The sequence below is a fragment of the Heliangelus exortis genome, chromosome 16 (assembly GCF_036169615.1).
Source record: "Heliangelus exortis chromosome 16, bHelExo1.hap1, whole genome shotgun sequence".
In the NCBI taxonomy this organism is placed as follows: Eukaryota; Metazoa; Chordata; class Aves; order Apodiformes; family Trochilidae; genus Heliangelus; species Heliangelus exortis.
Window position 1 is genome coordinate 15340798 of NC_092437.1, and position 26968 is coordinate 15367765.

Consider the following 26968-nt stretch of genomic DNA (forward strand, 5'->3'; position numbering starts at 1 on the left):
AAGAATCTTTTTCTCCATGCCCAGATGGGGTTTTCCTCACTGGTACCTGTGCCCACTGCTTTTTGCTCCTTTCTCCATTCACCTCCAAGGAGAGGGTGGCTCTGTCCTGTCCCTAATACCTCCTCAAGCCCAGCTCCCCTGCTTTCTTCTTGCTCCAGTCCCTTACCACCTCAGGGCTCCTGCACTGGATGTTTGCTGACCCCATTCAGCACTGGGAACCCCAAACCCCACACTCCATTCCTGGTAAACATCCCTGGCTTCAACCATCCCCAAGCTGCAGAAGTGAAGCTGGCTTTGCAAAAAGATTCAGCTAAGGAACCAGAAAAGCTTTCTGGATGAAAATAGTGACAAAGAGCAAGCAGAAAAAACCCAAAAAGGCAAGGAGAAGGGTGGGCAGAGACTTTGTTTGAAGAAACAAAATTCAACCCAGAATGCAGATGTGCAATAGTTCTGCTATGGGTTTATGCTCAAGATGTGCATCGTGCAGCTGACAGGGCAGCAGCTCCTCTCCTTGCCTCAGCCATTTCCACAACTCTTGCATTTGGGCCCAAGAGCTGGAGCAGCAATAAGATAAACCACATCAGGAGAAAGGAAAAGAAAGACAACATCATTCCCTTAGCTGGTTCACAGGGTGGGCACTTCAACCTTCCCCTGGGTCAAAGGGGAAGAAAGAGAAAGCAGTTTGGGAAAAACATGGCAGGGAGGGGGGGAAGTGTGTGCATGGCTCCTTGTGCAGGAGGAGAGGAGAACTCAAGTACCTGTCTGGAGACCTACAGCACCAGCCTGCAAATTAAGTTCCAGAAATTGAGAAAGAAAAGCATGGTTCTTCAATTCTGTTTCTCACTCAAGGTCAAACTATTGAGAACACCAAAAGACATTCAGTCCTCCCAGATCCAGGAACCTGAACAGGCAAAGCCATACACCTATCCCTTGAGACAGTCTGCAGAAGAACCTTTTCTAGCTAGACACAGCCCATGAAGTATAATGACATTGCTGAGTAACTGCATTTTTGAGAAGAAACCCTCCATCTCCATCCTGGATCTCTGGTAGCTTCAAGAGTATTGAAGACAAGTGAGCAGACAACAGGACTCAGATGGGACAGTAAAGGCAGCAAGGATCAGAAGCCTGGGACATTCTCCAGAGGAACCCAAGATGGACCAAATGCACAAAGGCAAAGGTCAGTGTCATCCATGGGACAGGCTCCAAGCAGAGGGACTGCTGTGGCAGAACACCTGGAGGTGCCTTCTCCATTTTAAGAACTTTGTACTCATAGCAGAAATCAAAAGAGTACCAGGACATTCAGGGTCAAGCTCCAATTCACTTGGCACATGTGATTTTTTAACAAGGAATGGCCCAAGCTGTGACAGCAGAGTGGCTGTCCCAAAGCCTGCCTGGCTTCTGCAACTGAATCCCACTGTAAATATCCAGGGGAGAGAGAGGATCCCATTGTTAGGAACAGGGATACATATGCCAAAACAACCAGGAAGGTTTTTGGTATTAATTCTACAGGACAGAAAATAGGAAATCTCCAGTGCAGAGAGCACCCTGCACGTGGTGCCTGGGAGGCTGAATGGAAGCTCAAGGCTGTGCCTGTCCCCAGCCCCAGGCTCACAAGACTCTCCTTCAAAATGAGTGACTCTAATCAAAGCTTTCTCCTTGAGATCCTTGCTGAACATTTGCATCAGTCAGCTCAGACAGTATTTGGCTGTCCTGAAAAACCTGCTCAGGTTCCTGAACATATGCAAGGTCCAGATGGTGGCTTCAGGAGTGCTCGCACTGCTGTCCAGGGAGAAGCAATTCTTGTCCTTGTGGTGGAATCACAGAGAAAAATCTGTCCAGCTCCTCTCTTCTGTGGCTAATAGATGTCTTCCTAGAAGGTGGTTCAGGCCCTTTTTCTCCAGAACTTCTGCAGAAGTAAACTGAAAAGCAGCCATGAAGTCCCATCTCCTGTTCTGGCAGTGCCCTGTAAATGCTGGCACTCTTTTGGGTCGGCTTTGCTTCAGAAGCCCTAAACAGGAAACTTTCCAAAGAAGCCTCAAGAGGAACCCACCAGGACCTATGGGGAAATGTTTCTTGTAATGACTACACCTTTGTTTAGTTGCTGCTAGCAAAGCTCAGCATTTCTTGCCAGCATCTAAAGAGTCCCAGTGGTAAACACACATTTACACCAAGAACTGGAGCCAGGTGTGAGGCTGAGGGAGAGGACCTGGATAGCAGGACAATGAAAGAGGAATCCTGGGAACTGCAAAGCTATCAGACTGGATGTGGAGCTGAGTTACCTTAAGAGTCACAGAATCACAGAATAATTTGGGTTGGAAGGGACCTCTCAAGGTCCCCCAGTCCAACCCCTGCAGTATCAGGGACACCCTCACCCAGATCAGGGTGCTCAGAGCCTCCTCAAGCCTCACCTTGAACATCTCCAGGGATGAGGCCTCAACCCCCTCCCTGGGCACCCTGTGCCATTGTTCCACTGCCCTCATAGCACTGAACTTGTTCCTCACATCCAATCCAGATCTGTTTTTCTCTAATTTAAATCCATTGCCCCTCAGCCCATCACTCCAGGCCCTTGCACACAGTCCCTCTCAGCCTTTCTGGAGCCCCTGCAGACACTGGAAGGTCACTGTGAGGTCTACCCAGAGCCTCCTCTTCTCCAGGCTGAAGTCTCTATCAGAATAACTGTGGTTGCTTCCTGAAGCAGGTGCAGGGGCTGCCCTGGGCCATGGTCCCACTCCCAGAGCCACAGCAGGAACAGGGAGGGACTCAGAGCTCAGCTCTGGGCATGCTGAAAGCAAAAAATTCTGGTGATCCCTGTCAGGGCATGGATATCTCAGTACTTATTGTAGAAAATGTCTTCCCTAGATGAGTCCTGGTCCATTCTAAGTCAACATCAGCTTCAGAGCATTTCCTGAGCAGCACGGTGCCTGGCAGACATCAGCTTTGGAATGACATCTGGATTGCAGGGACAGACTGACAGACAGGGTGGTGGTGGTCACCCAACCCCACAGCAGGAGCAGGGGGGGTACTGGGGAGGTGGGTGCTGCCAGCACCAGTATGACACAGGCAGTGATGGTGACAGAGAAAGTGTCACTTCCAGGAGAGGAATGGAGCCAATACCCATTCCCAACCACATCTCCCAGCTGTAACACCTGCAGGGATTTAGTGGCACAGTGCTGACAGCATGCAGGACAGCAGCTGCCTTTTACTTCTAGAAAACCATGAAGAAGATTTGCCTGGGATTATCACTGATACTATCTGCAGTGTTAAACTGGAGATTAAAATTTACCTCCTGTAATTAACCTGGATTAAACAAATGTTTGAGTTGTCAGAAGGGTGTAAAAGCAGCCATGTGTAACATGGGTAAACAATGGAACACACTCTCAGCTCCTCGGGATTCCTTTGCAACCTGTTGCTGGAAATACATATATAATTATTATTTCCACATGAAACACTTGATTTGGCCAGCAATAATGGATTGCATGCAGCACCTCTGTGCTAGAGCCAAATCAGGCAAGAATGGGAGGCAGCCAAAGCAGAGAGATCCCAGCAGGGCCAGGGCTGCTTCCCCTCTCCCAGGCTTTGCTGGCCACAGTGAGCAACGTCTGGCAGTGGCTCTGAGCCTTGACATGGGCACTCTGAGGTCTGCTTGGCTGTTTCCACAACATATTTCAAGCAAAAAAAAGCCCAAGACTTGGAGAAAGTAGAGCAAAATCACCCTTGGTGTCTGCATCACTTCTGGTAATGCAAGCACTTGGGACACTGAACTGGCCTCAGTGGCCAAATTCTGAGTCTAAGCAGCCAGGAAGGGCCAGCTGGCCTGTGAGCAGCTACACACCATGTACTGCTGGGACACAATGACTCCAAAACACCTCCAGTTGCCTCCACATGCTCACAAAGCAAAGTCTGACAAGGCAGAGCCCCTGCTGCTACAAGTCTGGGATAAGCTGAAGGCCAGGAGCTGCTTTCATTCCTGGGGAGAGCACCTCTCAGAAAAGAAACCCCATCTGAGTCCCCAGTACCTGCTGCTCCCCTCTGTGTGGCTGTGTAGGTGATTTCTCTGTAAACACAAACCTGCACTCATTCTCCCTTTCAGCTGCATCCTCTTTGCCACGTCACTGCTCTCATCCTTCCCAATTCCAACAGAATCAGAACCACCATGGTTGGAAAGGACCTTCAAGAAATATTCTGCCTCAAGCTTCTAGCTGCTCCCTTTGATGTTTTCATGTGAAAACTCAGCAGCTGAATTCTGTATCTCGTGATCCCAGAACAAGAACTGCTTCAGGAATGCAACTTCCTACCTGTTTTTTCATATCCTCATCATATTATCCTAAAGTAATTTTCCACAGCTTGCTTGTGGGAATGTAAGAGAAGGCAGCACAATTAAGGTGATCAATCATCAGTCATGAACTGAAAGCACAGTCCTGCTCAGCTACAGGAACTGAGCATGAGTGGAACTGGGACTAAGATCCAGGGTGAAGGAAACTTTGCAGTCACTTTGAAAGCCTATGCAGGATTATTCTTCACAGCAGAAGGTAACAAAAGTGTTGGTGCATGTGCCCCCACCATCTCAAAAGACAACACACAGCATTATAGTTTTTCTGAATATACTGATAATTTTAAGGGACATGGTAATGTCATGCTGTCCACAGGGGGCAAAATGAGGATAACAATGACCATGCAAAATGAGAATGTGTGTATAAATCCCAACTAACCATTTGGTGGCTGGTGTGATAAAATTGCTAATGAACCTCACTGGATTAACACAAGGTATCTTTAAAGACAGAAGCTTTCATCAACAGGGTTTGTCACATCTTCCATGTACAATTCAGAGACAGCTGTTTTCATAGAAAGATCTTTTGAACTCATTCTTCCTTTTTTCTGTCTAGTGCAAAATCTTGCTTTTATCCATATAATTTGCACCACTAGTGAAGATTCCAAAACAGCTTCTTCTGTTTGGTGACAGCTGCATCCAAACATGAACCTGCTGAAACTCTTCAGGTGCCACAACACAGCAAGACAAATGTAGAGCAGGAAAAGTAAAGCTGCAGATTGTACTGGTTTGTAAGAAAATTATACAGCCTGAAGGGATCAGCCAAGTGCTCTGAGCCCCTTCAGTGCCAGCTGCAGCATCCTGCTCTGTTGACCACAGCTTTGTGCCCATTGTTTGACAACTGCTGCAAGGCTCAGACAGACTGATCAAATCTTCCCTTCAACTGCTCTTGTCAGGAACTGAGGATTTTACATGGTGATATTTATTTCACAGGTTGACATAAAGATACTTTACTTACTTCATGGTTATTTCAAGATTTCAGTCATCACTGAATGGATGCTGAATGGTTAAAACAGTTCCTTTTCTGTCCAGGCTGAGCAAGCTCATTGCCCCAAAATACGTATCATAAGGACAAGCAAAACTCTGTTTGAAGAAGTATTTCCTGTTAAAATCACAACATTATCCTTGCTAACACCTTGTTTCCACCAAAAACCAGGCAGTGAGGTGATCACACTGCAGGAAACCTCTGATCAAGAAGAAACTTTAAGATCTGCACAGCACCTGCTCACAGCATTTCAAGTGAAACACAGAGGTGAGAACCTGGAGACAGTGAGAGCTCCAATCACAAGGGATTGTGAAAAAGGAGGAAAAACCCTGCCAAAAAGGCCTGGATCGTCCAGTCAAGAGGCAGCACATTTTCATGTTTGCATACCAAGGCTAAGAACACAGGGAAAATCACATCCCTCAAGTTTAAGACTCCTAAAGTGCTCTGACTACAGAGCCCTCTTACCCTCAACACACAGAACTCCCTTCCTATCATCAGCACTTCCTGGGGTGGTGGGGACAAACCCAACCTCCCCATTCTCACCATCCTCACTGGTAACCCCTTAAAAAAAATTCAAATAACTGTGTCACCCAGTCTGTGCAGCATGGCTATTTGAAAACAGGTACACAAATGACATTTATCCTCTGGGATGGAAATCTCAACTCTTCTATACCATTTCCACATTTGGAGTGCACTTCAGCCCCACAAATACCAATTTCAGGCACTCTGAGGACACTTCTCATGGCAGCCACTCAGCACAGTAGAGAAATACACCATATTCTTCTAACAGACACATGAGTACTGAATAAGAAATGGCTTTTGATAAAAAAGAGACCCTTTACTCATTGTATACATTGCTCTCAAATGCCATTCTGAAAATTGTGCCAAAAAAACTTCAAAAAAAGTGATAAACCTAAGTTAGAACATCCTGCTCAGCAGAGAACATCCCCCAGAGCCATCCCTGCCAGTCTGTAAGCTGCCTCCCAACCTTGCTAAGGTTACAGCAAAACCAGAAAACCCCAACAAGCACAACTTGGCAGAACCTTCCCTCCCCCCTTCCTGTAAGGAAGGTCTATCCCAGGGCTCAGGTCTCCCTCAGATCTCCAGCACTCCCAGGTCTCATCCATGGCCTTCCCTTGGATGTCACCCCCAGCACCCAAACCCCCCTCTGAGAAAGCAGGAACACAACAGCAGCTCCCAGGAGGCAATCACTCAGACTCTGTAAGTCCTCATCCTCAAGAGGAACCCATAAACTGCCCTCCAGCCACAAACCTAAGAATAAAAATCCACTTCAAGATAACAAGAGTGCTTCTCTGCCATGCTGTAACCTCCCACACTCCCCCTTCCACATCCCACAGGATATGACCTCTCTCTGTCTCTGCCTACATCTAATCTAGCACTTAAACATGCCAAGAAACATTACTTCTCTTCTCCTGAGAAGACAAGTACCATATCATTGCTGCTTTCCTACAAATTAGCATTCCCACACTGAACCTGCCAGCTCCATTTCCTTTCAAAGCTGATCTGATTGATACTGACTCAAAACTTCCAGGGATTTTCTCAATTTGCAACCCCTTCTGCAGGGAACCTGTCACTTTGAGGCCAGGCCTGAAGGTGGTTTGCATGCCTGAAAGCTTTTCTCCTTTTCAAATAACACTTTGGTCTAATGAAAGACATTACCTCTGAAGATGTCCCCAGAGACATCATGGCCACAATAATGCATCTGTGTTTTTATACAGTTTAAATATCATGCCAGAGTTACCTTCCAAGTAATGTTTAACTTGTAAAGTTCACTTTACAAGAAGTAAACTTCTAATCCTTATAAAATGTTTCAAAACATTACTTTGGATCCCTGAAGGTTTAAAGACCTCATTGGCCTTCTCAAATCACTATGACTGTGAAAACTGGAGTGGTATTTTTATGAGGCTACTGTAAAATTCTGGTTTTCCAATGTAAATATTTTTACAAGTCATCACTATCCTCAATCAAAGGTTTGAAAATAGATCAGAAAGTGCTTATAGCTGTTAGAAAGCAAGATCAAGCCAGAAAGATGCAGAAATTCTTCACTGCTTACTATCACAAGAACAGGTGTCCTCATCATCATTCTTCCCTAACAAACCAGCCAGCCCCAACCTCTGGTGGGGTCACTATCACCACAGAGTGGGAAAACAGATATGGATCAAACTGACTTGATATTCAATTGTCTTCATTCTCTCAACTTTCTGTTCACCATTACAACTCACTCTAACTGCACTTGTTGAGCACTCCAGGAGGATCTGGAGTTCATGTTTCAAACACCCTCTTTTCCCTCCCAGAGCCCTGGCTCCTGTAGCAACCAAAGTCCAAATCCTGAGAGCTGTAAGAAGCCAGCACACACACTTCTGTTCACTCCCCAACATCCACACCTGCAGAAGGGCATGCAGAGTCATAGACTCACTAATAAAATTATTTACCCATTTAAATACATGTATTGAAAACCTCTGAAACATTGCATGGGAGGCAAAAGCTCCACAACCCAAACACTTTCTGGTGTGTCTACATTCTACTTATCCTTGTTGTGAATAAGGACCTGCACTCTTACCATCATGATTTGAGTTTCCCAGGGTCCATGGCTCATCTGAATCGAAGTGAGTGTCTCCTCCTATTCCTGGTCCAGGAAAGTAAGCGTGAGCTAGGAATCCACCTTCTCCATCAAAGGGAGAGCTGTCTCCATGGAAACCAGAAGCAAAAAATATCATAATATCGGCCTCCTTTCTGTCATTTTTAATTTCATGGTAAGGGACTTCTTCAAAGGTAAGTGGTGTCACTCTCTGCCAAACATCAAATGCCTGACGAATGGCTCTCCTCGTATCAATCTCTCCAACCTTGGGGGTATAGTTGTGTACACTGTGTGAATGAGAAAGAAGGGTTGTTTCATTTGCAGACTTTCTCCAAGATTTCTCATTATAATTCCAATAAAAACCCACATCTACACAGCTTCTATTTCCAAAGGCTCTTTACTTTTGGCAGGCACTATTTTGCACATGTAAGGTTTTGAGGATACAAATAAAGTTACCAAGAAAACTACAGCCCTGATCTGAAATTTGCATTGATTAAAAAAAAATTTACCAATACCTGGGCTGACCTTGCATCACTTCCTAAAAATTTGACAATCTTTCTTTCAAATGCTGGTGCAGACAGTTAAGTAACTAAGCTTAAAAATGTAAATTAATTCAGGTTTTGTCTGAAACGATCATACTAAAATGGAACCCAGTGTAAGAAAAAACTGACTGCTAAAATTCTTTTTGAAAAACCTTTCACAAATTATACAACCTTAATTAGATGAGCAGTTTAAGTATTTTGAGTAGTCCTGAGAATTAAGTGCTCACAGGAGTGACTGACCTGCCAGTTTTGTGCAACCCAGACAGAATTTATGGGGGGAAAAAAAAAAGTTAAATTGCATCTAAATCTCCCATTATTGTAACTTCAGCTTAAGAAGTGTAGTTCATGGGGTGGTTCTTGTGTGTGCACATGATAGACTTGAGACCTACTGAACTTGTCTTGAAGAACATGAAATATCTCTGTAATGAAAATAGAAACAACTTTCAGTCTTTAACAAAAATGGCTCAATTTAACACAGTGATTGAGAGGTGAGAGACACTGATATATTCAGTGGCAAAACAAGGTATCTATCACTCGAGTGGCACAATACAAATTCTGACATTGGGAAGTTAAACTACTTGTTTGACAATGGCAGAAGTGAAGCCATCTGCCAGCCTGCTTCCTGTGGTTGTGCATATAGTTAAGATGTGTTTTATTTGTAAGATTATGTACCAGTGCTTTCCAAGGTCCAGAAAATACTAGAAGCAGGATCTGACTTTCAGATCTTCACAAAGGGAAGGTGTCCCTTTACAATTTAAGTCAAAGGAATGGTGGAAGCTCTGAACTAGTTCCTCCCAGGTCCCTGCAGTCTCTGTTAAGAATCCTCCTCCTCCTCTACCAGAGCTCTTGGCAGGAACACCAGCACCCCAGCCCCTGATTCTCTTTCCCTTCACACCATCATATCTCTTCCTCCACATTCTGGCACCTTACCCATCTGGTCACTCATATTTCTACCTCTTCACTACTGATTTTCTCTCAGGTTTATTCACCCATATATTCCCAATTCATCATTTTCACTCTTCTGAAACCTCCTTTCCTTCTCAAAAAAAAAAAAAAAAAAAAAAAAAAAATTTAAAGGCTACACTTTCAGCTAGAAATGGTTTAGTTTAATGTTGAAATGCCATTCTTGCTGTCAGAAACTTCCATTGGCATCATTCAGTAATTCCCTTTCAGAAGCTAAGGACAGAAACGACTGAAACAAAACATCTCTGGGAAACAAAAATCACTCCACAGCACTCATCTGACACCTGTAGCCTACTTCAGCCTTCAGCATATTGCCTCAGCAGGCCTAAGTCTGGAGAAAAAATAAAAAGAGTTCTACTACATAAGCAACAGTAAAACCTCTGTAAAAACAAATATTAAGTAAAATGTTGCAAAAATCAGTAAAGAGAAAAAGCATCACACACTTAGACAACGATGTTCCTTCTGCTTTCATGGTTTGTTAAAGAAGACATGACCAAAGTGCCAGAGCCTTAGATTTCTAAGGGAAGAGAAAGGGGCTTACGAGGATTTTCCTGCCAAAATCACACAACTGAAGGCTGGGATTTAGGTGCCTTTACTGAGCAGCCATTGTTTAATTGAGCACAGACTCCTCAGTCACTCCAGTGCTCTGAAACGTTCCCCTGCACCACGTTCTGAGAAGGAAAGCCTCAGGTAGGCACTATGGGGAAAATCCAGTTTTTAAAAAGCATTCATAAAATCTGCATACCAAACAAGTAAAGGACTTTTCTTTACCCCAAAGAGAAAGGGGCAAGGAGGGAGCTATACCTGTAGGTTATATGCTTCTGCCTCCACTTCTGGCCTGTCAGTGCATACCGCTTTTTCCTCCGGCTGCGGCGGAGGTGGGGATGATCTGGAACTCCACATCGAGGCTTCTTCATCCACCTGGAAGGGAAGGAAAGAAAAAGCAAGCTAAGCAAGAGTTTGGAAAAGAGATTCAAAAGAACCAGTGCAAGCACCAAGAAGGGTCTTCTTGCCTCTCTCAGGTTTTCCCTCTTTGCTGGCAGCCCACACACCAGAGCACTCCCAAAATAATTCATTTTTCCTTTTGCAAACACAGACACCAGGTCAGGTCACACTTATGCCTGACAAGAACTTAAGGGTGATAATGCCACAAAAGAGATACAGATCAAAACCACATGTATGTATGCACTGGGCTCAAACTCTCCTGTCACCTACTCTATCCACTTTGTTTTTTAAAGGGTTCCTGTGACAGTAAAAATCCCTCCATTCCAAGGGAGGGATTGTCCTCCCAGACAAAGTGTCACCTGTATCAACCAGAACAGATCCCTCTGATCTGTGGGTCACAGTCACCCAGGTCTGTTGGGTCCTCCCTATAATCCTTGACTCTTGCTGTCACTCATGATGCAGGAATCCCTCCCCTCTGTGAGCAGGTGAACTTGAAGATTCATCAGAGCATATTGTCCCTGCATGGGGATCCATGCACCACTGTCAGAGAATTCAGGTATCCTCCCCAAACTGCATTATCTTCAGCCTTAACAGATAGTTTGCTTATTTCTTGGAGCAGTTTGAGGATGGTAAAATACTGGCATAGGTTGCCCAGAGAAGTGATAAGAGTGTCCATCCTTGGAGGTGTTCAAAACCCAAGAGGACACAGTCCTGGGCAGCCTGCTCTAGCTGGTCCTGTTTGAGCAGGGAGTTGGAGTAGATGATCTCAGGAGGTCCCTTCCAACCAAACTGATTCTCTGACAAAGAGAAACAGACTGTACCTTGCTGCTGCTGGTACCATCCTGCTTGCTGGTGCAGGCACACTCCAGAGAAGTTGGAAGTGGCTTATGGAGGAACAACCCCGACCATCACTGGATGTGGCAGCAGGGCAAAAAGGAGACAGGGACAGAAACAGAGGAATTACAGGTACTGGTTTCCAAAGGTCCCAGCACAGCAACTTTCTGTCCCAGTCATGTTCTTTAGGAATTTGCAGTGCAGCCCAGGACAGGAGATCAGAGCTCTGGAATAATGCAAGCAGTCTCTGGCCACAGGGACACAGCCACTGGCATTCTTCAGGCATTTTATTTATGCACTTGAGCCACTGCCTCTGACAACAAAGGCAGAGGAACAATGCCTTAAGAACACTGCCAGACATGGCAAGCAGGAACTTGGCACTGCCTGGGCACACATGAAGAGAGAAGAGTAGCCTAGCCAAGCCTGGCAGATTTCTCACCAAGGACACCAACTTCTCTCTCCCAAGTCACACAGGGGGGACAACTTTTGGCTTCCAAATGCATCCAGCTGGTGGCAAGTAGTTCACATGTGCCCACCTGTTTGAGCCTAAACAATGTACATCTTATCTATCAACAATATTAACCCTACACCTTCGGGAAGGGAGTGTCATCCCATCACCAGCAGATGGGTTACAGGACTTCTTTCCTGGACACCTCCTAAATAACACCCCGACACACCTTGTACAGCCTCACCAGAACCTTCCTTCACAGCAGCCATGCCTGCTCCCTGCTCAGGCACCAAGTACCTGACCCCTCCTGAGCTCACTTCTCCCATGTAAAAACTACAAGTGGTTTCAACTTTCAGTGCAGTCATCTGTCATTTTTTCCCAAGATCAGAGCAAGTGAGAGCTGTTCTACATTCTGTCCTCTGTTAGAAAGCCAGCACAGATCTTTCCTGCTTACAGCTTTCACAAATCTAAGCAGCCTGTGGAAATCAGATCTGTCTTGCCCACACAACTGCTGCCACCTTCAAAGAAGAGCTGTACATGTAAGGTTTGCTTTTGGAAAAGCCACATTAATTCAATCTCAACACCCTCTGTTTTTCTGAGTGTCCTTTATTTGTGTTCTTTTGCACTGCTTCTGCCACTTTGCTAGGGACACATTGGGTTTACTGTAACCTGCACTCTCTTAGCCATTTCCGGAGTATTTTAAAAAGAAATGCCACTCACATGATAGAGTGCAGAGATTTTAGCACAACCTTACACAAACCAGGATGGGAATTAGGTTTTCTTCTCTTGAGCTTCATGAGAACTCCAGAATCTGAACATCACCATCATCAGGCCCTGATTACAGTCAGAACATGACCTCTGTTTTACCCTCACTAGGACCACCTACAAGACAAAAAGGTAACCAGGGAGTGCTACCAAACCAACCTGGATGTGTGGGACAAGTCACCAGAATGCTGCAGGATGGTGCTGGCAATGTCACCAAGTCCCTCACACCTTAACCTCTATTTCATGTATGAACCACATCCTCCCCTTCCCAACACCCACCCAGCAGGCTGCAGGATCAGCCCCACACCAGGCAGAGCCAAGCAGAACACAGCCAGGAGTTAATTCTGTCAGACTCCTGTCCCTCTGCCAGCTCCACCACAACCCAGGGACACAGGGCCAGCTGCAATACCAGCACCCTGGGCTTTAAGGGCTTCTTGAGCCACAATTTCCATGGCATCAGCATCTGCAGAGCTGTGACAGATTTACCCCACACATGGTTGCCTGACTCCTCTTTTAAGCCCGTTACACCTAGGCCTGTCTGAACCCCCATATTCCACACCAGTTTGTTCCAGAGCTCACCTACACACTTTCTGAAACAGACAAATTAAAAAAAAAAAACAAACCAACTACCTTGTTAGGGTGAGGCAGTACCCAAGCTGACAACAGCCTGAGCTAACGTCAAGCTGGGAACATTTCCCTGGATCTGTTCCCTGATCCAACCTACTTCCCTGACATATGGGCCTGAGTCTATCACATGGGCCAGGGTACAAGTCCAGCCATCTCTTTTCTCAGCAGAGCAGTTCTAGGGAAAAATAATCACAAAGCTGCAGCTTGGTGCTGCTGAGCTTTTTGACAGCCATTCTCTACTGAGCAGTTTGGAAACACCTTTGTGTTCCGGGAGATTTTTGAAAACACATCACATCTGAAGCAACAACAAAAGACAATTACTTGAAGCATGAGTCAGATACTCATAGTTTCTTTTTTTTTTTCTTTTCTTTTTTTTTTTTTTTTTTTCTCTTCTTTTTTTTTCTTACTTCTTCTTCTTATGGGGATACCAGTAACACTGAATCATCACAATTTACACTGGGCACTGCTTACACAGAGACTGTTGATTCCTCCAGCTGCTTGGCATGCAGCAGACAGGTAATTTCCAAAAGCAGTGACATGCAGCTCTTGTCCAGATACAGCTGCTTTCCCCAGTTCAGGCTCCAAGCCCTCCACAAGACAGAGGACACTGCCACTCTCCATCACCTACCACTGAGCTGAGAAAGTGGCACCTTTGAACAACTGTCCAGCATCCCATGGTGAGGGACCTAAACAACAGGCTCAAGTCAAAGCACAAAACACTTCCAAGGCTATTTCTTGGTTCCTTCCAGGGTCATGGGATTGATTACAACAAAAAAAGAGTCACCACTTTTGCCAGGAGCTGGGAGGCCTTCCCTCCAGCCAGCTCCCAGGACTCCATCCTTGCCCAGCTGATGGGAAAAACTGCACCTCAACCCCCAGCTGCAGGTTTCACATATTCCCCCTGCTCTCCTTCCATGAAACTGCAAATCCTCAAACTTCTACCTCAAGACACCCCCTCTGCTGAACAGACCCCACCCCACCAGTGCCCCTGGGCTACCAGTAAGCAACAGAGGGGTTGTTCCTCCCCAGCTCCCATGCCCACCAGCATGCCTGCATGGCAGCTTTCACACCTTTCCTGGAGGAAAGAACAAGCTTGGGATTTGGGGACACAGGAGGAAGGAGATGAAAAACTTCAGGCTACCACAGCAAACGTAAATAGAACATGCACAATTTGTTGCCAAACAAAGAAACCATAGAAAACAATAACTTTGCACTCTCAAGTCACTTGAAAGGAACAGAGCTTACGACACTGACAGAAGTAACAGAAAAATTCACAATTACCAAGTCAAAACTCAGAAAACAGACTGAAAAAATAGTTTAGCAAATGCCTGAGTAATGCAGAGTTCTCAGAGCCTGCCTGCCTTGCCAGCTCTCTCCTTTTGCTCTGCTTTAACAACCAGGTGTGAGGAAGGGTCAGCACAAGGCCCATCAGCTGTGCCCCTCCAGCTCCAAACAGACTCAATGCTAACAGCAATCAGGACCTCTTTCCTCTTCAGGTAATTTCTAGGTAGGTACTTCTGCTCCACCCAGCCATACAGCAGAGGGACCAACCAGTTCAGGGCAGATGGAGGCAGACCAGCTACAGGGCAGCAGAAGCAGCTGCTCCCTCACCTTCCAGACAGCCCCTTCTTCCCCCACCCCCTTCCATCAGCATCCCAACCACAAACTTGTACACACCAACTGCAGCTACACAACTCTGCTTCTCTGGCTCCCTTCAGCACTCACTTACAAGCTGTGTTTTCCATAGCAAAAAGAGCTGGGATAGAAAATTCCCACCTTTAAAAAGAATTTCATTTTTGACGGATTGGAAAAGCACAAAATGGAGAACAAAAGCAGCTCCTAAAGGAAAGAGGTTTACATTCACTGGAGAGGCACTCCAGTCCAGGATCAGCCTCTCTCTCCTGCCTAATTCACCAATTTCTTCTGTTTCTCCCTCTTCTAAGTCTGGAAGGAATAAAACCAAACCTCTTTTCTCTTCAAACCATTTGGTTACTTTGCATCCCCTTCTTTTGTGTCCCTCTTGCCAGCTGAGTCTCATAATGGGAGAGATGAAGAACCAGGCAGAGCACACTCTAAAAGGATCTGCTACTGCAGCAAGGAAAGGTCAAGGCAAAACTCTCAGGCAGGGCCTAAGTAAAGTTTATTGTTTGTGCTTTTTTACCTTGGTTTTGTTTACCATGAGGTGCTTCCTTTCCCCAGAAAGCATTAGTGAGACCTTCTCTGCATTCTGCTTTCATCAGCAGATGCTTCCCTAGTCCTGACCAAGAGCAGACAGATTCAGCCAACACAGGGCACACAGGAACCCAGGCAGGCAGCAGCAACAAACACCACTTCCACGCCACACTTCACAGCACACACTGAAGAGCAAAGGAACAGCCTTCAAAGAACAAAGTCCCTTCAGCCCAGGTGGTTTAGAACAATGTTTTGGTGATATCAAGACACCAAGCACAAACAGTAACTCATGATCAACAGACAGCAGAGAACATCTCATGACCAACAGATGGCAACTATCAGCAGCTAAGTAGCCTGAACTATCATCACCAGGCTACAACAACTCACTTCAGCTCACTCCAGTGCATCTCCACAAACAACATCTAGAGAGCTCCACGACTCCAATTAATTAAGAAATATATTAGAAGCCATTTCTGGAGCCCCACTGTCACCTCAGTCCAGAGGGAGATGGAAACAAACAAAACCCTTGACATTCAGAAGCTCAGAGGATTCACACTTTGTGCACCTACGTACAGAGAATGACACTTAACAAGAGCTTCTCACGCTTGCAAACAGCACTGCTGGGCAAAAAGAAAGCTGTGTGAAGCTGTCCACATCTTTTCATTAGGAACACCTTTCCTAAGCAAGGCTTCTCTGCCTGCCAGGCAAATCTATCACTTCTGAGGACATCTTGTACCGGGGAGAATTACCCAGCTGATGTGACAGCACATTAGGAATCAGAAAGACAAAATTATCCTACGTTAATCTTACTCAAGAGTTGTCTGGTCCAAAACTCCTGTAACTGGGATCCCATAAAACTGCTGCATAGAGGCAACCGCAGACTGCACGGCTTTTCCTGACTGCACGGCTGACATTTGGCTGTCAGATGGAAGTAAGTAGCCATAAGTTTTTAACCAGCCCTGAAAAAGAAAGAAACAGGTGGTAAAACGCCACGGTCAGTTTTCAACTCAACAGACGAGGACATTTCCTCAAAAGAAAAAGTGACAAACGAGCCCCCCAAAATTCACCCACCTCTCCTCTTCTTTTTGTTACCTTTGGTAACATCATCTGATCCTGGGAAGGGGTGAAGACCCAGCTTAACATCACCTGTCCTGAGAGGACAATGCAGACCTGCCAGCGGAACACAACTGGCACCTCCAGCGAGTAACTGGGACAGGCTCTGGTCTCTGGAGCACCAGAAATACCCACCAAGCTCTGGCCTCCTTCCAGAGACCTCCTGTGCATTCATCACGAGGCTTCTCACTCACTCACTCACTCACTCACTCACTCCCTGTGCTCCCAGTGTCCCACTGCCCTCCACCTCTGCACCTCTGGACCAGAACTCCGAGCACACAGTCTTAAGCCTCTGCACTCCTCCCAAACACAGGCCCAAGCTTCATCAGCCCAGGAGTACTTATTTCAGACAAACAAAAAACCCTCAGAAAACCACACTCGGGAAGTTTACAGGGACTCCGCTTACGTGGAATTTTCCTCTACCAGCAGCAGATACCTAGCAAATTGTCAGAACAGGAAAACAGCCAAATCTCCTGACTTTAGCTTTAGCCACTTCCCAAAAAACGCAGCTTTAGGTGAAACCACCTCAAACTTGTCAAAGCACTAAGGACAGAATCTTCAAAAACACCCATTCGTTCAGGATTATTTTTTCCTCCTCTCTCTTCCCACCTTCACTTTGATATCACCAGAAGGACTGTTATTTCACCACGAAGTGCAAAAGCCTGAAGGCAGCCTTGCTTCCAGAAACTTGTCACCATAACTTTCCTGTGTTTCTCCTGGCCAACACTCAGCCCTCCAGGTCAGTACTCAGACCAGCATTACTGCCAGATCAACAAACATCCTCTGAGCTTTTTGCAGCCATCAGCACTTGCTTGCAAAGCAGGAGGCAGAAGGTACAAAGACAGCACCTGGGCCAGGGATGTTACATTTCTCCCAGGTCTCACAAGGAGGAGCTGAGGGAACTGAGGTTGCTCAGCCTGGAGCAAAGGAGGCTCAGGGGACACCTCTGCAGCTCCCTGAAAAGAGCCTGGTGTGAAGGGGGGGAGGTTTTCTCATAGAACAACTGACACAACAAGAGGAAACAGCTTCAAGTTGCCCGGGGAAGATTTAGATTGCCTATTAGGAAAAAAGTCTCCCCTGAAATGGTTGTCAAGTCCTGGCCCAGGTTGCCCAGGGCAGTGGTGGAGTCACCATCTCTGGAGGTGGGGAGGGACGTGGGTTTGCGGTGGGCTTGGCAGTGCTGGGTTAACTCTTGGACCTGAGGAGCTTCAAGGTTTTTTCCAAGCAAAACACTCCAGCGATTCTGCACTTCTCCACAGACACGCGATGCCATGCCCCACGGACATCACCAAAGGCTCCATCCACGCAGAGCCAAGCTGCGAGACTGCTCGGAGCCTGGACACCACCTCTGAGAGCCACAGAGCTTTGCTCGGAGGGAAAGGAGCAGCAGCTCTGTCCTTGAGCAGCAGGGGCAGAGCGCACCCAGAAAGCAGCTCGGAGCGGGGCTGCCCCGCGCACCCCTTCCCTCCCGGCGAGGGACCCCAGAGAATGCCCGCGGGGGCTCCTCCCGGGCGCCTGATGCTGAGGAGCACCCATGGGCTACGCCTGGACACCTTCCCCCGCGGGGTCCGCCCTGCCCGCCGCAGCCACTGGGCCGCTGCTGCCGCACACCGGAGCCCGGCCCGGCGGGCACGGAGGAGGGGCAGGAGGAGGCCCTGCCGGCGAGGGAGGGCGGCAGCTGCCCGGCAGCAGTGCCCGGCCTGCAACCGGCGAGACGCTGCCCGACCGGAGCCCGGAGCCCAGAGCCCGGCTCCCGACCAACACAGCGCACAGCCCGGCACCGACCTCCCCCCGGGCACCGCCGGCCTCGCCTCCCCGCAGAGCCGCCCGGCCCCGCTGCCCCCAGCGCCCCGCCCGGCCCCGTTCCCCTCCCGCTCCTCCCGCTTCCAGCCCTACCCGCCCGGTGCTGGTGTCGGCGGCGGCGCGGAGCAGGGCGCAGAGCAGCGGCAGGAGGGAGCCCGCCGCGGCCAGGCCCCGGCGCCGCCTCGGAGCCATGGCAGCGCGGCGGGGCTCCGGCGGGGCTCCGGCCCGGCGGCGCGGGCTGCGGCTGCGCGGGGAGCTGGGAACCGGAAAGAAGGAACCGCCGAACCGCCTCTTCCTCCGCCGGGCGGGCTGGGGGCTGCGGGACGGGACTGCCCCGCCAAGGCAGAGCAGGGCGGGGCGGGGGTGCGGCGGGAGGGTCCTGCCCGCGGGAAGGGCGCCGAGCCGGGCACCGCCAGCCCCGTGGCCCTCCGAGGTTTCTCCACGCACCCTCCGGCGGGGATCGCCGCGGCCCCGCAGCAGCAGCAGCAGCAGCAGCAGCAGCAGCAGCAGCAGCAGCAGCAGCAGCAGAGCCGGGGCAGGAGGGTCGGGGTCTCCCTCTGTGCCTGCTCCCGCACGGCCGGGTTGTTTGCTGCCCTCCAAGGTCCCGCTCCCTGCAGCCCGGGGGTCCCCAGCAGAAGCCCCAGGTGCAGGAGGCAGCTGAGGAGAAGGGGGAAGGGTTGGCCATGGTCCTGACCCGGACTGCAGGGAGGGGACACTCCCGAGGTTTGCATCCATCCCGGGAGATCAGAGACCCAGGGGCTTTGTCACGCTCCGCTTTGCGCCTTCCTTTCACTTGGGACCAAAACTGCCTTGTGGTGAGGGCTCGGAGGAGGAGGAGGAGGAGGAGGTGGGAGCGGCCCTCGCCCTGCCTGGGTGAGCTCCGGTCTGAAAGCGGAGTCGGCAGCCTGTGCGTTCACACGTCAGAGCATCCCATTCACCATCACACTGCATCTCATAGGGAACTGGAGCAATTGTGGTGCTGTTGGCATACAAGTAGAATAAAAAATAATACAGAATGGGAGAGGAGAGGAGAGGAGAGGAGAGGAGAGAATATTTCCAGTGGGATGGGTCCCACACCAGTCCATCCCAGTACTGCCCAGTGCTGTGCCCTCTGTCAGTGGGACCCCTCTGTGCACAGTACCCCCTGCCCCCAGAGGGGCCATGACAGCCCCCCCAGCCACCTCCAGTCCTTGGTGACCAGAGCAAAGGGTAACCACAACTCCTCAGATGCCACATGCCCCCAAGACACAGGCAAAGAGAGCTTGGGTCTGAAAAACGCCAATAATTTTATTTACAGAAAAATGCCTCAGTAGAACAAGCTACAAATCTCCCTCTTCTAATGTCAAGAAAATCCCAGCAGCCAAAACATCCTCCTTCTGCTACTCCAGCCCTTGCCCAGTTTTCTTTGGGTGAGAGTATGTGTGCTGTGAGGAGGGAGGTGGGCAGTGCTCTGGTCCTCTGAGGAGGTAATAACAAGAAGCACCCATTCAGTCATGAGAGACTTCAAGGGCCTGGGGCAACTGCTGAAGGGATCCGGAGCCCACGCTGTGTTTTCCTCCATCCCTCTAATGACAGCAATGGATGAGGGAGCGAGTAGGCAGATCCAGCAGGGATCCAGTCCAGGCTTAGGGACTGGTGTCAATGGCAGGGTTTGGGGTTCTTTGGCCATGAGGCAAATTCCACGCTGCCTCCTGTCCCCAAACCAGATGGGCTGCATCTGTCTAGCAGGGGCAAAAGGACTGCAGCCCGTGAGCTGGTGGGGCTGATCAGGAGGACTCTGAACTTGGTTTGAAGGGGGAAGGGATTGAAATGGGGCTCTTCAGAGATGAGCCCCAGGATGGAAAGCCTGAGTGAAGAGTGAAATCAGCAGCCCAGCTGAAGTGCATGTGCACCAATGCACGCAGCATGGGAAACAAACCAGAGGAGCTGGATGGAAGCCATGGGGCAGCAGGAAAGCTGGGATGGAGTCACCATCACTGAAACGTGGTGGGATGGCTGGCATGGCTGGAGTGCTGCCATGGGTGGCTACAAGCTCCTCAGAAGGGACAGACAAGGTAGGGGCGGTGGAGGAGTGGCTCTGGATGTTAGAGTCTCTTGACTCTGTAGAACTTGAGGTCAGGAACAATAAGGCTGAGTGCCTGTGGGTGAAAATCAGGGGGAAGGCCAGCAAGGCTGACATCCTCATGGGAATCTGTTATAGACCACCCTGCCAGGCTGATGAGAGGGATGAATTATTCTACAAGCAGCTGGCAGATGTCTCAAATTCACCAGCCCTTGCTCTCCTTGTGGGTGACTTGAACTGCTGGGTATCTGCTGGGAACTCCACACAGCAGAGAAGAGGCAGTCTTGGAGACTCCTGGAGCAGACAGAGGATAATTTCCTGCTCCCCCTGGTAGTAAATGAGCCCAGCAGGGATGGGTCCCCACTAGACCCTCTGTTCACAAACAGAGAGGGGCTGCTGGGACACGCGGTGGTGGGAGGCTGTCTGGGGCACAGTGACCATGACATTATTCATAGAGGTTTCAATACTCAGGGATGCAAGGAGGGCCAACAATAAAACCTCTAGGCTGGACTTTCGAAGGGCAGATTTTGGCCTTTTCAGAAGACTGGTTCAGAGTGGACCCTGGGAAACAGCCCTTGGAAACAAAGAGGTCCAGGAGGGATGGGTGTACTTCAGGCAGCAAGTCCTGAATGCACAGGAGCAGCTGTCCTGGTGTGCCCAAAGGCAAACCAGAGGGGAAAACAACCATGGAGATACTGAAGGAAATCCAGGTTAAAAAGAGGGCTTGCAGACTATGGAAGAAAGAGCTGACTACTCAGGAAGAGTTTAGGCATATAGTTAGGTCATGTAGAAAGAAAAATAGAGAGAGATGAAGGCACAATTTGAACTCAATCTTGCCACTTCCATTAAGGTTAACAAAAAGTCTTTCTACAGATAGATCAATAGCAAAAGGAGGGGCAGGGAAAACCTCCATTCTCTGTTGGACATGGGGGGAAACACTGTTACCAAAGATGAGGAAAAGGCTGAGGATTTGAACACTTTATTCTCCTCCCTTTTCAGCAGTCAGACCTTGGCCTGAGGACAGCTGCTGCTGGGCCTTGTAGAGAGAAGCTGGAAGCTGAGCAGCTCCCCTGTAATCCTGGAGGGAACAGTGTGTGACTGCTGAGCCACTTGGATCCTCACAAGTCTATGGGACCAGAGGGGATTCACCCCAGGGGGATGAGGGAGCTGGGGAAGAGCTCCCCAAGCTGCTCTCCAGCATTTACCAACAGTATTTCTGTGGCACTGAAGTGAGACTGGATGTGGCCTCAGTGGATTTCCTGGCAAGGCTGGCACCGTGCTGGTAACACCACAGCCTCTCCCAGCTGCCGTGCAGCCCTGAGACCCTTTCCATGCTCTTCACCGACACTGCTTGGCTTCACAGAATCACAGCGTGGTGGAGGTGGGAAGGGGCCTCTGGAGATGACCTCTCCAAGCCAGCTGAGCAAGAGTGGGTGCCCACAGGCCTGTCCAAAGGGGGCTCCAGACAGAACCCCCCCGGAACGGGCGGGTGGACAGCACCGGGTGATGTCAGAGCAAGGTGGTGACGTCACAGTGCAGCTACCTGGCAAGGCAGTGATGTGACCCTGGGCAGGGGCCATATATAGCCCCTGGCTGGAGCCCAACTGGGTGTTCCACAGCCAGGTGCCTCTGGAGCAAGAGGTGTCAGCACAGGATCACAGCTCGAGGAGAACTTCTAGCAGAAGGAGCCAAGCCATGGAGCGTTGTGTCCCTGCGAGCCTCCAAAAGGCTGAGCCACTGCTGAGCACAGCAGGAAGGAGGAGAGAGGTGAGCAATGGGGGGATGGAGAGGGCTCAGCTGGGGAGCCCGGGACACGGTGGGGGCTGCTGCGGGGCCAGAGGACAGACCCTGTCCTGACACTGCCACGCAGGAGCCTGACAAGTGGTTGTCTGTGTCTGTCTCTCCCTAGCTGGGGCCCAGAGGACAGAAGCCAGGAAGACAAATTACAGTGTCGATGACCCCTGAGCTGCTGAAGCTGCCACTGGGGGTCAAGTTCCCTGTGCCACCCAACTCCAAGCCTGTCTTCACCAGGGCAAAGCTGGGGGAAAAGGTAAAGGAAGCAGCAAGGGGTGGAAAAGCTTTCTTCTGTTATGGGCTCCCTGTCACTCAGAGAAGCCCCGTGGCCACCCGCACTGGGGAGTCCAGGGAAGCTCCTGGGTTCATTGTTCCGAGGGTCATGTCGGAGGACATGCCCATAGCAGTGCTCCAGGATGGCCAGAGCCAGGCTGGAGAAGAGGGTTGCTGTCAAGTCTTCCAACTACCTTGACCTTCCCAAGCAGGACAGCTTGGCACCTCTGGGCATCGCAGATCCCTTCTGCAATCCCAGTGAATTGCCAGAGGAAAAGACAAGGCTGTAGGCAACATCTCAGCTTAGCTCTGTGCAGGTGTTGTGCTGGGCTCAGCCCTCTCACCCCCTTCTACAGAAAACAGCTCCTGCTGCTCCCACCTGGTGCCACAGGAGTCGGAGCCACCAGAGGGGGGATGCAGGCTCAGGGTTTCTTCTCTGCTGGAGGGGCCGTGAAGCTCAGAGATGCTCCCCGTGGGTGGGAAGTAAGGCAGGAACTGGGCTGTGGCTGGGAGTTTGGAAGCGGCCCCCTGCTTGTGTGAGGAGCTCAGCAGTGCCTTTGTCTCTGCTGTTCTGGAACATTCTCTGAACATCTCTCCCAGCTTCACCGGCCCTCTGGTTACTTCAACCTCAGAGACCCATACTCTCACCTCCTGGGCATGGAGTACAACAGCCTGCATGACCCCCATCTGCAGGAGTACTACCACCGCAAGGACAACCTGGAGAAGCTGAAGAGAGAGGGCCGTGTCACCAGGGATGGCCAAGTAGGTTCGGACGCCGCGGGTCTGATCCAAAGGGATCCATCCATCCATCCATCCATCCATCCATCCATCCATCCATCCCCGGGCGCAGAGGGAGGAGCAGCTCCCTCCCTGCCCCTCCCTGGGGCTGCTTCGGGAAGGCGTCTGTCTGTGTGGCGGGGGTGACAGGGCTGGGCTGATCCTCCCCTCGTCTCTCCTTCCACAGGTGGTCTGCACTCTGAAGGAGTTCAACGAGTACAGGCAGTACCTGACCACGCTCAGGCAGGAGGCAGAGCAGATGTCCCGGCAGGAAGAGGTGGGCAGAGCGGGTGTTGGCGGCCCCTGCCCGCCGCACGCTGCCGAGGGCTGCGGCTTCCCCGCTGCAGGCCGGGGAGGCGGTCAGGGCAGGGGGCAGGGCTGAGGGGGTGGGCCGGGCCTTGTGGCGCGGAAAGGAGCAACCGGCGGGAGCTGAGCACCGGCAGATGGGTGCTGGGCTGGGCAAAGCGGGCGGGAAGGGCCTGGCTCCGGCGGGGAGCCCTTCTCCTCTGCCCCGCTGGCCCGGCGGGAGCAGAGGCCTGGCCGGGACCCTCCTGGAGCCTCAGCACCCAGGGCCCTGAGCGCTTGGCCGAGCCACAACCTGGGGTCACCTTGCAGGAAAGGATTCGGCAACGCCTGGCCCAGTGGAAGGACGTCCGCAAAGCACTGGGAACCAGCAGTGCTTCTCACCTGGTGGAGCAGCTGCTCTACCCTCCCAAACGACCTGCACCCAGCAGCAAAAAGCCCTCCTCCAAATCAGGCCGAATCAGAAGGAGGAAAACAGCTCCGGAGAAGGGACAAACCTACGCCCAGCCTGAGTCGGGCCAGGAAGGTGCTGAGCTGCCCATCGGGCTCAGTCACGCTGCTGACTCGGAGAAGCAGCCAGAGCTCCCTGCAGAGAGCACACCCAAAGCTGCATTTGAAGAGCAACCTGCAGCAGAGCTGGGACAGGATGATGCTGAGCTGACCATCAGGCTCAGTCATGATGCTGAGTCCGAGCAGCAGCCAGAGCTCCCTGCAGAGAGCACACCCAAGGCTGCACGAGAAGAACAAGCTGCAGCGGAGGCCCGGGTTGAAGAGGTGGCTGAGGCTGTGGTGAAGCAAGTGTTGGAGAGGGTGATGGATCCTCAGAACCAGCTCAGCTTTGTTCTGTGGAGGGCTGTCCGGGTGATCAGAAGGAGATGCTGTGGCAGCACTGGGAAAGCACGGCTGCTGCAGGCTGCTCCTCTAGATGAGAAGCTGGCAGTGGCACTGGTGGCCAAAGAGCTTGTTGCCACCACGCTGGAGACCCTGAAGACGAAGGGTTTGGTTTCCAGCATGTCTGAGGTGGGGCCAGGAGCCAGGCAGAAGGGGCAGCGGGTTTCTGGAGGAGCCACCCAAGCGGGCAAATCCAAGGAAGATAAATCGGGGCAAACTGAGATGTCAGCTTTTGACCAGGTGTCTTCACAGGCTTCCCTTGACCAACTCACCAGGGAAGCTGTTGACCATGTTTGCTCCACCCTGGAATCCCTGGTTGCCTCTGATATTGAAGAAGACCCAAGCTGCACATACGCTGAAATCCTGGAGCTTCCAAGGGGAAATCTCTCCAACAGACACGCCCAGCCATCCCAGGCACCCTTCTCACAACAGGCCGCAGAAGAAGGAGATGGGTTCCCCAGAGCATCTGAGCAGCAGAGCCTGGAATCGGGCAAGGGAACAAAGTTTCCCCTCTTGCCACCCCTGCCAGATACAAGCACTGCCAGCAGCTCACCATGGAAGCACAGGAATGCCAGAGGGAGCATCCCAGGTGCCATCTCTGGCGTTCAGCAGCACCGTGCAGAACCCACTGAGCGTGCCAGAGCCACTGTTCCTGAGGTGCTTGAAGCAGTGAGGAAGAAGTTGTTGGAGACTGAAGGGCAGGTGAAGCCAAAACCAACAGCCTCAAGCAGCTCCTTGGCCATTAGGTCCATGGCAAAACAGATTGTTGAGTCCGTATTAAAGCGGACCTCTCAGCCTGGGCCTGCACTCCCCACTGAACTGAAACCTTCAAGCCCTCTCCTAACACCACCCAACACACGAAAAGTCAGCTGTGCCTCCCAGGACACCATCCCCTCCCTGAGCACTCAGTTTTTCAGACAGCTCACCCCTCCTGTGGCTCTGAAGCCCCCTGCCCAGGCAGGAGTGCGGCAGAGAAGGCTCAGCATGAAGCTTATGCAAGGCAAGAGCCAGGACCCCCCAGCAGAATAGAACCTGTCAGCTGGGAGGGTTTGGCTCATTTCCTCAGTAGTAATAGAGGTGTAAAAGGAATAAAGAATAAGTATAGTTTATTTCTAAGATAAAGTAATAGAGGTGTAGAGACGTAGCTGCCTGGTCAGCTTTCACCAGGCAGGAGGATCCTGACTTTTTAGAATAAAGAGTTTGTTGCCAAATGCTTGCTTGTGCCTCTCTCCATTCATAGAATCATAGAATCATCTGGGTTGGAAGGGACCTCTGAGATCCTCAAATCCAACCCTTGATCCACTCCCCCCATGGTTCCCAGCCCATGGCACTGAGTGCCACATTCAGGCTCTTTTGAAATATCTCCAGGGATGGAGAATCCACCCCTTCCCTGGGCAGCCCATTCCAATGGCTGAGCACCCTCTCTGTAAAGAAATTCTTTTTAATGTCCAACCTAAACCTCCCCTGGCACAACTTGAGACCTCTTGTGCCCTCTTGTCTTGCTGAGAGTTGCCTGGGAAAAGAGCCCAACCCCCCCCCCCCCCCCCCCCCCCCCCCCCCGGCTCCAACTGTAGGATACAGGTGCCAGGAATCACCGGGTGACAAGCCAGGCTGGTGCCTAGCCTCACCTTTTATTGGCCCCAGGTCTTGGGCATGCTCAGTGGGGCCAGCCCTAACCGGGCACAGGTGAGACTGGGCACCAGCCTGGCTTGTCACCCGGTGATTCCTGGCACCTGTATCCTACATCCAACCTCTTTTCAGGGAGTTGTAGAGAGTGATGAGGTCTCCCCTGAGCCTCCTCTTCTCCAGCCTCAACACCCCCAGCTCCCTCAGCCCTTCCTCACAGGACTTGTGCTGGATCCCTTCACAGCCTCCTTGCTCTTCTCTGGACCTGCTCCAGCACCTCAATCTCCTTCCTGAGCTGAGGGGCCCAGAACTGGACACAGGACTCAAGCTGTGGCCTCCCCAGGGCTGAGCACAGGGGCAGAATCCCTTCCCTGGACCTGCTGGCCACGCTGTTCCTGAGCCAGCCCAGGATGCCATTGGCCTTCTTGGCCACCTGGGCACACTGCTGGCTCATGTTCAGCTTCCTGGCAATCCAGACTCCCAGGTCCCTTTCTGCCACTCTGTGCCCAGCCTGGAGCTCCCCATGGGGTTGTTGTGGCCAAAGTGCAGGATAAAAGGAGCTCAGGTTGGTCAGGCAGGACCTGCCCTTCCTAACCCCGTGCTGGCTGGGTCTGATCCCTTGTCCATCCTGCAGGTGCTGTGTGATTGCCCCCAGGATGATTTGTTCCATAACCCTGCCAGGCACTGAGGTCAGGCTGACGGGCCTGGAGTTTCCTGGGTCCTCCTTCCGGCCCTTTTTGTGGATTGATGTGACATTCCCCAACTTCCCATCATCTGGGATGTCCCCAGTGAGCCAGGACTGTTGGTAGATGATAGAGAGAGGCTTGGCGATCTCTTCTGCCAGCTCTCTCATCACCCTTGGGTGGATCCCATCTGGTCCCATAGACTTGTGGGGATCCAAGCAGCTCAGTAGGTCACTGACTGTGTCCTTCTGGATTACAGGGGGGCTGTTCAGATTCTTGTCACCTTCTGTAAGCTCCAGAAGCCATCTGTCCTCAGGATAACCTGTCTTACTGTTGGAAACTGAGGCAAAGAAGGTGTTAAATACCTCAGCCTTTTCTTCATCTTTGACAACTATATTCCCACCTGTGTCCAGTAGAGAATGGATGTTTTCCTTGC

The 26968-nt window shown here is 50.7% G+C and overlaps 2 protein-coding genes and 2 long non-coding RNA genes across 8 annotated transcripts in view; 2 read left to right on the forward strand and 2 right to left on the reverse strand.

The window, feature by feature from the left end:
- The window catches only part of MMP24 (matrix metallopeptidase 24), a 45509-nt gene extending 27029 nt beyond the window's left edge, over nucleotides 1–18480 (reverse strand). The window contains exons 1-4 of one of the 4 annotated variants that reach the window (XM_071759856.1): nucleotides 18217–18394; nucleotides 16018–16166; nucleotides 10221–10337; nucleotides 7894–8198 (exon numbers count right to left, since the gene is read on the reverse strand). In XM_071759856.1, the coding sequence (XP_071615957.1) occupies nucleotides 7894–8198; nucleotides 10221–10337; nucleotides 16018–16166; nucleotides 18217–18315 (670 nt within the window). In that variant the 5' untranslated portion in view covers nucleotides 18316–18394. Of the gene's footprint in view, nucleotides 1–7893; nucleotides 8199–10220; nucleotides 10338–16017; nucleotides 16167–18216 lie in introns of all 4 variants that reach the window. The other 3 variants (XM_071759858.1, XM_071759859.1, XM_071759857.1) reach the window with 3 other exon arrangements.
- LOC139803582 (uncharacterized) overlaps nucleotides 1–26968 on the forward strand; it is a 247811-nt gene that overhangs the window by 21652 nt on the left and 199191 nt on the right. The window lies entirely within an intron of this gene.
- Nucleotides 19386–26968, reverse strand: part of LOC139803583 (uncharacterized) — a 154918-nt gene continuing 147335 nt past the window's right edge. The window contains exon 2 of the long non-coding RNA XR_011729060.1: nucleotides 19386–25477. This is a non-coding gene — a long non-coding RNA (uncharacterized lncRNA). The remainder of the gene's footprint in view (nucleotides 25478–26968) is intronic.
- On the forward strand, nucleotides 21436–25638 carry LOC139803571 (uncharacterized). 2 transcript variants are annotated; one of them, XM_071759854.1, is made up of 5 exons: nucleotides 21436–21952; nucleotides 22095–22235; nucleotides 22853–23014; nucleotides 23217–23306; nucleotides 23645–25638. In XM_071759854.1, exons 1-5 carry the CDS (start codon nucleotides 21881–21883, stop codon nucleotides 25250–25252), a joined length of 2073 nt encoding a protein of 690 aa, XP_071615955.1. In that variant the 5' UTR covers nucleotides 21436–21880; the 3' UTR covers nucleotides 25253–25638. The 2 variants fall into 2 exon arrangements, with proteins under 2 accessions (XP_071615955.1, XP_071615956.1); XM_071759855.1 differs by lacking the exon at nucleotides 22853–23014.